This window comes from Dryobates pubescens, chromosome 5, assembly GCF_014839835.1.
Source record: "Dryobates pubescens isolate bDryPub1 chromosome 5, bDryPub1.pri, whole genome shotgun sequence".
Classification (NCBI taxonomy): Eukaryota; Metazoa; Chordata; class Aves; order Piciformes; family Picidae; genus Dryobates; species Dryobates pubescens.
In genome coordinates, this window is record NC_071616.1 from 44937164 (window position 1) to 44950064 (window position 12901).

The 12901-nt window shown below is 40.5% G+C and overlaps 1 protein-coding gene across 1 annotated transcript in view; it reads left to right on the forward strand.

Annotated features, from left to right (window-relative positions):
- Positions 1–12901, forward strand: part of CDIN1 (CDAN1 interacting nuclease 1) — a 153944-nt gene that overhangs the window by 64944 nt on the left and 76099 nt on the right. Inside the window, exons 8-9 of the mRNA XM_054162234.1 lie at positions 2640–2707; positions 11798–11863. Coding sequence (XP_054018209.1) covers positions 2640–2707; positions 11798–11863 — 134 coding nt within the window. The remainder of the gene's footprint in view (positions 1–2639; positions 2708–11797; positions 11864–12901) is intronic.

A 12901-nucleotide genomic window follows, 5' to 3' on the forward strand; every position in this document is an offset into this window, starting at 1 on the left:
TGAACTAAAGTATGAAGTCAACCTCTTTGTAAATGCCAAGAGGCTATTTTTCAGTAATAGTTCAGATGCTTACGGGAAACCAGGCTGCTGGATTGCAGGAGTAGAAAATGGCTTGGGAGGTTATTTACAAGTTTTGCCCCATGGTCATTGCCATACATCAATACCAGGTATTATTATAGACTAAGTCTAAGTGTTTCTGCTTGTGGTGCATTATAAATTCTGTTTGCAGCATTCTTCTTCCGTTTTTGCTGTTCTTAATTTGCCCCTTTTGTTCTGCAGCTGGTAGGAGCTTAAAATAATACCGGGTTTCAATTGATAAAAACTGTGTGTGACTATATATATATATACACATATATACACACAGATCTGTATATGTATATGTGTATATAGGTTGGAGTTGATGATCTCTGAGGTCTTTTCCAACCTGGTTGATTCTATGAAATTTTTAGGGTGGCAGGTAGTGATAGGACTAAGGGGCATGGAGCAAAATTAAAAGTGGGTAGATTTAGATTGGATGTTAGGAAGAAGTTCTTCCCCAGGAGGGTGGTGAAACACTGGAATAAGTTGCCCAGGGAGGTGGTAGAAGCTTCATCCCTGGAGGTTTTTGCAGCCAGGCTGGATGTGGCTGGGAGCAACCTGCTGTAGTGTGAGGTGTCCCTGCCCATGGCAGGGGGTTTGGAACTGGATGATCCTTGAGGTCCCTTCCAACCCTAACAATTCTATGATTCCATGATATATATGTATATATACATGTACATGTATACACATACATATATATATATATGAGCTATCTATGTCTATCTCTCCATCTGTCTAGTATATGAAATTATTCCATACAGCTAGGTTTTTTGCTGCTCAGCATAACAGTATTGATACAGCTCCAGGACCCTGTGGTGGTTTGAAAGGAAAGGCTCTGCTTTCCCTCCCCCACTGAGAAAGAGACCACGGCTAAACCCAGTCGGAGAAATGAGATTATATTTTACAAGGAAACAGATTATATGTAACACAACAAACACAGGTATTTTACAGTATATACAGGAATATACAGCAAGTAAACTCAACCAGAAACCAGACCCCCCACAGAGGGGGCTTCCCCCTGTGCCCCCTTCACCCCCCTACCTCCCTTCTCCCCCAAAGAGGTAGAAGACGAGAAGAAAGGGGAGTTAGTACAGCAAATGGAGGCCTATGCACAGGGAGTTAGTTCTTATCTTTTGGCAAGAAGCCCAGAAGCAGATCCAGCCGAAAGGGACAGCAAAGAAAGGAAGACTGAGAGAAAGTTCCCAACTCCCCTGGGTCCAATCTCTCCTCCCACAATCCTACCAATGAAATTCGTTTAGAATACCAAAAGATTTTATAAACATTTAGCCAGTGTGCCCCTTTCTTAAAGGCACAGCGTCAAACGGCCACAGACCCTCAACACAGGAGTGACATGGACCTGATGGAGCAGGTCCAGAGGACAGCCACAAAAATGACCAGGGAGCTGGAACACCTCTGCTATGAGGACAGGCCAAGGGACCTGGAGATGTTCAGCCTGGGGAAGAGAAGGCTCCAGGGAGACCTAATAGCAGCCTGTCAGTACCTGAAGAGGGATACAAAAAGGCTGCAGAGGGACTGTTTGCAAAGGCCTGCAGGGATAGGATGAGAAACAGTGGTTTGAAATGAAAGAAGAGGAGATTCAGATTGAATGTAAGGAAGAAGTTCTTTATCTTAAGGGTGGTGGAAGACTGGTATAGGTTGCCCATGGAGGTAGTCAAGGCCCCATCCCTTTTCAGCGTGAGGCTGGACAAGGCTCCGAGCAACCTGATCTAGTGGAGGATGTCCCTGATGTCCGCAGGGGATAGATGAGCTTCAGAGGTCACTCCAACCCAAACCATTCTGTGATTCTAGGTTAAGTCCTGCACTCTAATGGTAAAATAATCTGTAGTTCAAATGGTCAGAAGATATTCTAAACAGAATTAGGAACTTAACTCTCTTCAATGTAAGATCCTTTACCATGATATTCCACAACTTTGACCTCTAGGAGGGTACCTTAAAAATCCTTGTGATGTCTTGGATCCACAGGCCCTCAGAGAAGTGAGAAGGACTTCACTGTCAAATATTATTTCATCTTTCCCTGTCATTAGTTCATGCTTCTGAACAAAGCAATTAAAAGGATGTTTTCTTACAGTAAGGTGTTTCAGATGGATTTAATGCTTATCAATTTCTGAATATAAAGGGGAAAAAAACACATTTTATTTCATTCCTTGCTGAATTGATACACTAGTCAGTGAAGAGCAACTAAAAGGTATTTAATTACATGTTTTAAGCTCACACTTTCTCTTACACTGGAGGGGAAAAACAAGCAAAAAAATGCAATTATTATCCTTATTTATACTGAATAAATATGATCTAATGGGTCTTAATTTCGTGAAATATATGCTGATAGATACAGCAGTCTGTTTTTCACAAAGTGCTAAAATGCCTCTGAAAATCCCTGTAAGGAATATCAAAGAGTTCCAATCACTGATCACTTCTGAAATGCAGATGAAGGCAAATAAATTTTATTGGGATTTTTTGTTTTTACCTGGGATTTTCTTTTCTCCCCCTGAAGTTGGTTCTTTTCCACAGCCATCTTCCATTCCTTAACCTAAACTTCTCAGTGCAATTGGACACGAGCATGAAGTCTTGCTGCGAGAAATGCTCCTGGAAAGAAATCTCTCTTTCATAGGTAAGAATTTCTGGTGGAGGCCACCCAGTGAATCCTTAACTTCAAAGATTTTGGTGACTGTTTACTTAAGGAAAAAAAAAAAAGAAGCCTCAACAGCCTTTGTATTAGGTAGTAAAGGATGAGTAAAAAATGATTGATGCTGTACATGTTATCTTTTATTGATTTAGAACTGAGCAGGAACTCAGTTACCTAATACCCTATATATACAGCACAGGCACAGGCTTGCAATTAATATTTTATAGAATAAGTAGCTGGAAAAAATGCTTTAATATCTGCTGCAGTATTACTTTTGGTGTCATGAGATATTAGCCATAATCTAGGCCTTATGAGACTTAGGAGGAAGCATAAAAAATATTAGCTTCAGAATGCTTTATGTATTAAAGAACTGCCAGAGGATTCACTCATTTAGCTTTCTGTGCAGTTTCTGCTGAATTTTTGCCCCCCTGCCTCCCAAGCAATACAAATATTCTCTTCACAATCCCTGCATTTAAGAGTTGGGGTGTTTTTTTTCTAAGGAATAATTATTTGGGAAGTTATTTTCTTTCCTTCTTTTTCTTTTCCTCTTAGCCTGCACTATGTTTCTTCTCTATGGGTGCCATTACAACAATGATTAAAGTGTTTAAAGCATAATTTCTCTTACTGTGGCAACAAACTTCACAATGACTTGGTAGATCTCAGATTCATTATGTGATGAGACACAAACAAAGTGAAATGCTCTCCCTTGTTAGTGGTTGAATTTTTGTACTACACTATGGAACTTTGCTGGGTTTCCCCAGAAATTCTCATCTCTCCTAAAGTTAAGATTCAGGTTGAGGTGTTTTTGGAAGCCTTAAATTTAAGAAATTAGAAAGATTGCTCAGGTTTTGAAAGGGTTTTGTCCATGTGATGAAGGAACAGAGTTGGTGTGCTCTTCTACTTGAGAGGAGAAAGATGAAAAGGCAGGAATTTGGGAATCTCTCTCTCCTCTACCTCTATCTCCTCTCTCTCTCCCTTTCTCTCCCCTCTTTCTCTTTCTTCTCTCCCTCTCTTACCTCTTTCTCTTCTCTCTTTCCTCTTTCTTCTTTCTCTCTCCCTTCTCCTCTCTTTCTCTCTCTCTAGTATCCAAGCTTGCACATGGCACTATGAAAATGGCAGGAGGAGTTTTTTCCTGCTTGGCTATATGAGCAGAGATAGAGGTGACAGGCTTAAGCTGTAATTGCCCAGATGATGGTGAGTTAAAAGACTGAAAAGTTGTAGGAACAATAAATGTAAAACAAACTGCCAGGGAAGGTTATGGAATCACCTTCGATGAAAAATTCAAGGCTAGGCTTGAATCTCATCCATCAAAGGTGGTAAAGAAATCAATCCTGTCACGATACAAGGGAATGGACTTAGAGGACTCACTAATGAATCCTCAACCCAACAATTATAATTTTATTTGGCTTGTGGAGTACACAAATCAGGTTTAAATTGTAATGTTTCATGACCTTGGGTAAGCATCAATTTTGTCTTTGGAAATAAAGTCTTATAGAAATTTGTGCTGTCAAATAAAGTATCTCCAATGGGTTAACTGATTACAACGTAAAGCTTAATTTATTGTTTACATTTTTATGTATACTGAAGTATTGTTTAGGCATGATTTAAGATGCATTAAGGGGTTCTATTTATTGCTTCTGTGCTTTGCATGTGCCTCTAAGGCTCTAGATACGATTTTATTGGGGGGAAATACTATCCAAACAAACAAAAGACCTCAAAAGCCTTTCCTTAAGTATCTGCAAGGTGGACCCTAGAGAGTGCCTCATGATAAAATCTTTCCTTTGGGCAAATTTAGCTCCACAATTGCTTGAACAAAACCTGAGGGAAGCGGTAGAGATGACTGTGTTTCCTACAGGTCAACAAACTCAGGCTTTCTTAGGCTAGGAGTAAGACTGCATGCCAATTTTTGAGGTGACTTAGATTGCTGTGCTTGCAATTCTGTGACTTTTTAACACCTGTTAAAGAAACAGAATTCTTGTGGTTTCCATGTTAAGTTGGTATTCAGTGTACTGCTCTTCAAGAACAGCAAGGGTTTGTATCAGCCATCTTTATATGGGCAACAGTCTGTTACAGGAGAAGAAAGCACAGGCAAGGGCAAGTTGCTGTCTACAACTACCTGAAGGGAGGTTGTAGACAGGTGGGGGTTGGTCTCTTCTCCCAGGCAACCAGCACCAGAACAAGAGGACACAGTCTCAAGCTGCACCAGGGGAAGTTTAGGCTGGGTGTCAAGAAGAAATTCTTCACAGAAAGAGAGATTGGCCATTGGAATGTGCTGCCCAGGGAGGTGGTGGAGTCACCATCACTGGAGGTGTTTAAGAAGAGCCTGGATGAGGCACTCAGTGCCATGGTTTAGTTGATTAGATGGTGTTGAATAGTAGGTTGGACTTGATGATCTCTGAGGTCTTTTCCAACCTGGTTAATTCTGTATTCTGACACAGTTAATATCGATTGCCCCAGTACGGTCCTGGAGCATGAAACAGCTTTTCAGGTCCAGGATATCATTTGTCTGTTTCTGGAGCAGCTAGCTTTTGGACACTAAAGGTCTGAAGAAGCACCTTTGGATTCATTCAGTAATTGGTTTAAAACCTATGCAAACTAATGAGGTTTGCATTTTATTTACCCACTTCTCACATACCACATGCTCTCTTCAGCAGAAGTGCAGCTCTCAAAGCTTTATCATTTTGCCTGAGATTGAGGTATCAATGGCAACATTCTCTCAAAACAGACCAAATGGCTTCACCTGCCTTACTGAAATCTTTGTTTTTCTGTGTCTTTGTCATGAGTATATTAAGACAGCTTTTAGCTATAAGGGGCTCCAGGGCAACCTGACAAGCACCTTAAGGAGGCCTACAAGGCTGGGAGGGACTGTTCCCAAAGGCCTGCACTGATAGGATGAGGGGCAGTGATTTGAAATGAGAGAAGGGCAGATTTAGATTGGATATTAGAAACAAGTTCTGCACCGTGAGGGTGGTAGAACACCACAAGAGGTTGCCCAGGGAGGTGGTCAAGGCCACATCCTGCAAATATTCCAGGTCAGGCTGGACAAGGCTCTGAGCAACCTGATCTAGTTGAGGATGTCCCAGCTGACTGCAAGGGTTTTGGACTGAATGACCTTTAGAGGTCCCTTCCAACCCAAGCCAATCTATGATTCTGTCTGGAGTCTTGTCCTCCTTTGGTTCCCACCAAGTCGTCCCTCAGTAGCAGTCTGGATATAAATCATGACATCTGATCGGTGTTTTCTGCTGTCATCTTAAATTTGCAGCTGCTGCTCATTCATGCACCAACAGAAGAATTGTTTCATTCCTTTGTTATATCCAGAGGCTAGTATAAGAACAATGATGTGTTAAATGGTCATGATTGAGTGTGAAGTTATGGTAAAGATGAAGCTGCAGTTTTGTTGGAAATCTAAATTAATGGGGAATCTGTAGAGAAACTACGTATTAGGCCTGATTCAACATCATTTTCATATCCAAGGATGCATAAATGTACCTGTCAAAGCTGCTGTGGGCTGGATTTCACACAGTGGTTAAATTATTTTCTTAATCCATGTAAGAGCTAAAGGATCTTTTAAGGTGCAGGAGGCTGCCTCTAGTTTCTGGACCAGTCTGAGACATAGAATCATAGAATTGTTAGGGCTGGAAGGGACCTCAAGGATCATCTAGTTCCAACCCCCCTGCCATGGCCAGGGACACCTCACACTACAGCAGGTTGCCCAGAGCCACATCCAGCCTGGCTGCAAAAACCTCCAGGGATGAGGCTTCCACCACCTCCCTGGGCAACCTGTGCGAGTCTCTCACCACCCTCCTGGGGAAGAACTTCATAGCATCCAATTTGAATTTACCCATTTCTTGTTTTGCTCCATTCCCCATAGTCCTATCACTCCCTGACACCCTCAAAAGTCCCTCCCTAGCTTTCTTGTAGCTCCCTTCAGATACTGGAAGGTCACAATTAGGTCTCCTGGGAACCTTCTCTTCTCCAGACTGAACAGCCCCAACTCCCTCAGTCTGTCCTCATAGCAGAGCAGCTCCAGCCCTCTGCTCATCCTCGTGGCCCTTCTCTGGACACATTCCAGCACCTCCAGATCCTTCCTGTACTAGGGGCTCCAGAACTGGACACAGTGCTCCAGGTAGGGTCTCAGCAGAGTGGAGCAGAGGGGAAGAATCAGCTCCCTGGCCCTGCTGGCTCTGCTTCTCTTGCTGCAGCCCAGGCTCTGGTAGGCTTTCTGGGCTGCAAGTGCTCACTGCTGGCTCCTGTTGAGCTTCTCCTCCACCAGCACCCCCAGGTCCTTTTCTTCAGGGTTGCTGTCAAGCCAGTTGCTGCCCAGCCTATATTAGTGCCTGGGATTGCCCTGACTCAGCTGCAGGACCTTGCCCTTGGTCTTGTTGAGCCTTGTGAGGTCGTCATGGGCCCAGCTCTCCAGCCTGGCAAGGTCTGGGTTTGGGGAGTTTCTGTAATTTGATTCTACTTTTTTCCCTTCGAGTTCTAAGGCTTTAAAGCACTTCAGGAAGTAGCAATTATGTTCCTTCACATGACAGACAACTCACGTGGATAATAAACATGGGCTTCAACAGATATTTCCAGTGTTTATCGTAGTACACAACGTTAGGAGAAACGGAGTAAAAACATTCAGAAAACCCGAGTGAAAACTTTCAGAATCAGGCATAAAACAAACAGCAACAACCAAATTCTGCTTCCAGCCATGTGTTAGTGTCAGTTTATTTGAAAACTGACTGAGAATTGTTGATGAAAGGAGTCTGCTGAGGAATATTAAAAGAGGGACATGGAACTGCTGGAGCAGGTCTAGAGGAGGGCCATGAAGACAATCAGAGGGCTGGAGAACCTCCCCTGTGCATACAGGCTGCAAGAGTTGGGGTTGTTCAGCCTGGAGAATTGAAGGCTTCAAGGAAACCTAATAGCAGCCTTCTAGTACCTGAAGGGGGTTGAGTAGAGGGGGGGGGAATCACCTCCCTGGCCCTCCTTGGCTATGGAGATATTTTTTTTTCCACTTTTTATTTTATCAAGATTCAGAGCTTATGTAGAACATTGATTCATCTTTATGCCATAGTATAAAACTCTGTCCATAGGTTCTATTAAATTAGAACCTTTTTAATATGTTTTATTAATCTGACAATCTACATTTGACCGAAACAGCCAACAATGAAGTCTGTCTCCAAATCCTGGAAAAGCTTAGTAGCTAATTGGGTGATAATAGAATCATGGAACCGTAGAATCAATAAGGTTGGGAAAGACCTCAGAGATCATCAAGTCCAACCTGTCACCCCACACCTCCTGACTACTAAACAATGGCTTCAGGTGCCACATCCAATCCCTTTTGGGCACCCCCAGTGATGGTGACTCCACCGCCTCCCTGGGCAGCACATTCCAATGGCCAATCTCTCTTTCTGGGAAGGATTTCTTCCTCACATCCAGCCTAAACTTCCCCTGGCACAGCTTGAGTCTGTGTCCTCTTGTTCTGCTGCTGATTGCCTGGGAGAAGAGACCAACCTCCACCTTGCTTACAGCCTCCCTTCAGGGAGTTGTAGAGAGCAATAAGGTCTCCCCTGAGCCTCCTCTTCTCCAGGCTAAGCAACCCCAGCTCCCTCAGCCTCTCCTCACAGGGCTGTGCTCAGGACCCCTCCCCAGCTCTGTTGCCCTTCTCTGGACATGTTCCAGAGACAATGAAGGGCTCCCTTGCCAAGACTTGTATTTACAATAGAGTGTGCCTACACTGAAGGAATACTCTCCATTGTCAAAAGAAATACTACAGCTATAAAAGAGAATAAAAAGCTCTTGCAGCTTACACTGAAGCGAATCTACAGGCAAAATGACTCCTGGCCTACCTCCGGTATGAGTTCACTATATAAAAAACCAATCCTTCAGCCTTACATTCTTCAATGAGAGAGACGTTTGCTTTTTTCTTGGTTTTATTTCTGAGTGGGGTTTTTTTTCTTGTGTAAATTTCTAGGAGTGGGGTTTTTTTTTCCTTGTTTGGATTTCTAAGGGTGATTTTTTATCTTACTTTTATTTCTAAGAGTTTCTTGTTTTGATTGCTAGGAGAGATTTTTTTCTTCTCGTTTTGATTTCCAAGAGTGTTTTTTTTTTCTTCTTTTGATTCCTAAGGGTGTTTTGTTTTCTTCTTTTTTAAGAGTCTTTTTTTTCCCTTGTTTTGATTTCTGAGAGTCATTTTTTTTGTTCTTGTTTTGGTTTTTAAAGTTTTCCTTCTTGTTTTGATTTCTAAGAGTGGTTTTTTTTTCTTCTAGTTTTGATTTCTAAGGGTTTTTTTTTCTTCTTTTTATTTCTAAGAGTCTTTTTCTTGTTTTGATTTCTAAGAGTGGTTTTTTCTTCTTGTTTTCGAAGTGTGATTTTTTTCTTATTGTTTTGTTTTTTAAGAGTGCTTTTTTACTGTTTTTTTAAGAGAGGTCTTCTTGTTTTGATTTCTAAGATTGATTTTTTTTCTTCTTGTTTTGATTTCTAAGAGGGTTTTTTCTTGTTTGGATTTCTAAGATTGATTTTTTTCCTTCTTGTTTTGATTTCTAAGGGTGGTTTTATTCTTTTTTATTTCTGAGTCTCTTTTTTTCTTGTTTTGATTGCCAAGAGAGATTTTTTTCTTCTTGTTTTGATTTCTTAGTTTTTGTTTGTTTATTTTGATTTCTGAGTGATTTTTGTCTTGTTTTGTTTTCTAAGGGTGGTTTTAGTCTTTTTATTTCTAAGAGTCTTTGTTTTGATTGCTAAGAGCGATTTTTTTCCTTCTTGTTTTGATTTCTAAGGGTATGTTTTTCCTTCTTTTTATTTTTATGATTTTTTTTTCTTGTTTTGATTCCTAAGTGTGATTTTTTTTCTTATTGCTTTGGTTTTTAAGTGTGGGTTTTTTCTTGTTTTAATTTCTAAGGGTGGGTTTTTTCTTGTTTTGATTTCTAAGAGTCTTTTTTTTCTTGATTTGATTTCCAAGAGTGTTTTTTTCTTCTTGATTTGATTTCCAAGAGTGTTTTTTTCTTCTTGTTTTGGTTTTTAAGAGTGGTTTATTTCTTGTTTTGGTTTCTAAGAGGGTTTTTTTCTTCTTGTTTTGATTTCTAAGAGTGGTTCTTTTTCTTATTTTGATTTCTAAGAGTCTCTTTTTTCTTGTTGTGATTTCTAAGAGTTTTTCTTATTGTTTTGTTTTTTTAAGAGAGATTTTCTTCTTGTTTTGATTTCTGATTTTTTTTCTTGATTTGATTTCTAAGAGTGCTTTTTTTTCATGTTTTGATTTCTAAGTGTTTTTTTGTTCTTGTTTTTAAGAGAGGTTCTTTTCTTGGTTTGATTTCTAAGAGTGTTTGTTTCTTATTGTTTTGTTTTTTAAGAGAGGTTTTCTTCTTGTTTTGATTTCTAACAGTGATTTTTTTCTTGTTTTGATCTCTAACAGTGATTTGTTTCTTGTTTTGATTTCTAACAGTGAATTTTTTTTCTTGTTTTGATTTCTAACAGTGATTTTTTTCTTCTTATTTTGATTTCTAAGAGTGCTTTTTTTCCCGTTTTGATTTCTAAGTGTTTTTTTTGTTCTTGTTTTTAAGAGAGGTTTTTTTCTTGTTTTGATTTCTAACAGTGATTTTTTTCTTGTTTTGATCTCTAACAGTGATTTTTTTTCTTGTTTTGATTTCTAACAGTGATTTTTTTCTTCTTATTTTGATTTCTAAGAGTGTTCTTTTTTCCTATGTTGATTTCTAAGTGGTTTTTTGTTCTTGTTTTTAAGAGAGGCTTTTTTTCTTGGTTTGATTTCTAAGACTGATTTTTTCTTATTGTTTTGGTTTTTAAGAGAGGTGTTTTTTTCCTTGTTTTGATTTCTCAGAGTGTTTTTTTTTCCTGTTTTGACTTTTAAGAGTGGTTTGGTTTTTTTCTTGTTTTGATTTCTCAGAGTGTTTTTGGTTTTCTCGTGGCTAAAATGCGACTTGGACTCAGACTGCTGAGCCTTTCAGGATATGCACAAAAGTATTCAAAAAACCCCAGTTCTGAACATTGGCCATGAAACTACTGTCCTAACCTGATAAATGGATTGGAAATAAGCTCCCCAACAGTGAGAATGGGCCATTAATTTTAATCAAAGGTGATGTGGAAAGGCGAATGGGATGCATGACAATGTCAACAGCCCAGTAGGTGTTAAGGGGCTACATTGCCTTACTTGTTACTAGGTAGTGCCATTAGTTGAGCTTGGGTGAAGACAGAAAGCCATGCCTGGAATTGAATGACCAGGTCACTCCAAATTCTAATGGAGAAATGGTGTTTCAGAAATACCAGTGTAATGGCATTGGAAATCAAGGACAACAGTTTAGAAAATATTAAGGGCTTGCTTGGGCTTTTTTTTTTGTCATTGTTGTTCTTTTAAGGGCAGCATCTTTTGTCTTTTCCAGTTGTATCTTTGCTCATGCTTTCTTGAAACATTCAGCTCTGCTATTTGTAAGCAATGAAATTCTAGGGTTAATATGTCCATATGGTTAATATGTCCATATGAAATTGTATGGTTAACATCCTAAGTCCTTGTGTGTGTCCTGAAATTGGATGCATTCCACAGAGTGCAGGGTGCAGGGGAAACTCAAATTGTGGCTTCTCTCCCCTTCAATAAATTTCTGGAAGTGAAGGATTTTCTTGTTCTTTTTATTATTATTTCTTTTTAAACAACCTTATGCTGACATTAAACTAAACCCAAGGAGACAGCTGCAGTATATCTACATTTGTGCTGTTGGTAGGATTAATCTTAACACGTCCTAATGTGGGGAGATTCTTCTTTCAATCAGCAAATACCTCTTTATTTTGAATATTTGGGGGGGGGGTGGGGGGTGTTATAAAATACTGGATGACAGCTTGAATTAATGATGTTTATAATGAAGACATAAAAATGCAGGGATGACAAAGAAGCATTTTTATATCTATGCTTCAGGTTTCCTACAAAGGTTCATTTAATCTGACACAGCATTGCATGCATAAGAAAGATATGTATGACTGCATTAGTAATTCTTGCACTCTTATTTAAAATAAAATTAATTATGCTGCTGTCTACTTAATAGAGTAGTTTTATAAACAATAGTTCTCGTTCTCTCTGTGTAGCTGAAGATCAGCTTCGTGCAAAGGGTTATGACAAAACACCAGACTTCATTTTAGAAGTCCCAGTAGGTAAGGCTTTTTAAATCATTGTTATTATTTTATTCTGTGTGGAAGTGTTGATGCTAAAATATTATGGCTATTTAAGTGAGGTAATATTATAGGATCATAGAATCACAGAATTGGGAGGGTTGGAAGGGACCTCAAGGATCAGCCAGTTCCAAGCCCCCTGCCATGGGGAGTGACACCTCACACTACAGCAGGTTGCTCACAGCCTCATCCAGCCTGGCTGCAAACACCTCCAGGCAGGAGGCTTCCACCACCTCCCTGGGCAACCTGTGCCAGTCTCTCACCACCCTCATGGGGAAGAGCTTCTTCCTAACATCCAATCCGAATCTACCCATTTCTAGTTTTGCTCCATTCCCCCCAGTCCTATCACTCCCTGACACCCTCAAAAGTCCCTCCCCAGCTTTCTTGGAGCCCCCTGCAGATACTGGAAGGCCACAGTAAGGTCTCCTGGGAGCCTTCTCTTCTCCAGACTGAACAACCCCAAGTCCCTCAGTCTGTCCTCATAGGAGAGGTGCTCCAGTCCTCTGCTCATCCTCATGGCCCTTCTCTGGACACCTTCCAGCACCTCCAGATCCTTTGTGTAATAGAGTCTCCAGAACTGGACACAGTGTTCCACATGTGGTCTCACCAGAGCAGAGCAGAGGGGGAGAATCCCCTCCCTCAACCTGCTGGCTATGCAGATTCTCTTCATGCAGCCCAGGGTGAAGGATAATACAAATCAGTCTGTTTTTATCAGTCATTGCCCAATAATGTTAAGAACTTCTAGTCTGAGTCAGAGAGGTTTGCTCCTAAGTAATATTAGCAAGTATTTCCTCTTGGGTCTCTGCATGGTTTTGTCTCATTATCACAAAAAAAAAAGGAAAAAGGACAAACAATCTCCCCAGAGAGGTTGTGGATTCTCCTCTGGAGACTTTCAAGGCCTGTCTGGATGTGTTCCTGTGTGATCTCAACTAGATTGTATGGTCCTGCTCTGGCAGGGGGGCTGGACTCGATGATCTCTTTGGGTCCATTCCAGCCCCTGCCATCCTGTGATTCTGTGAT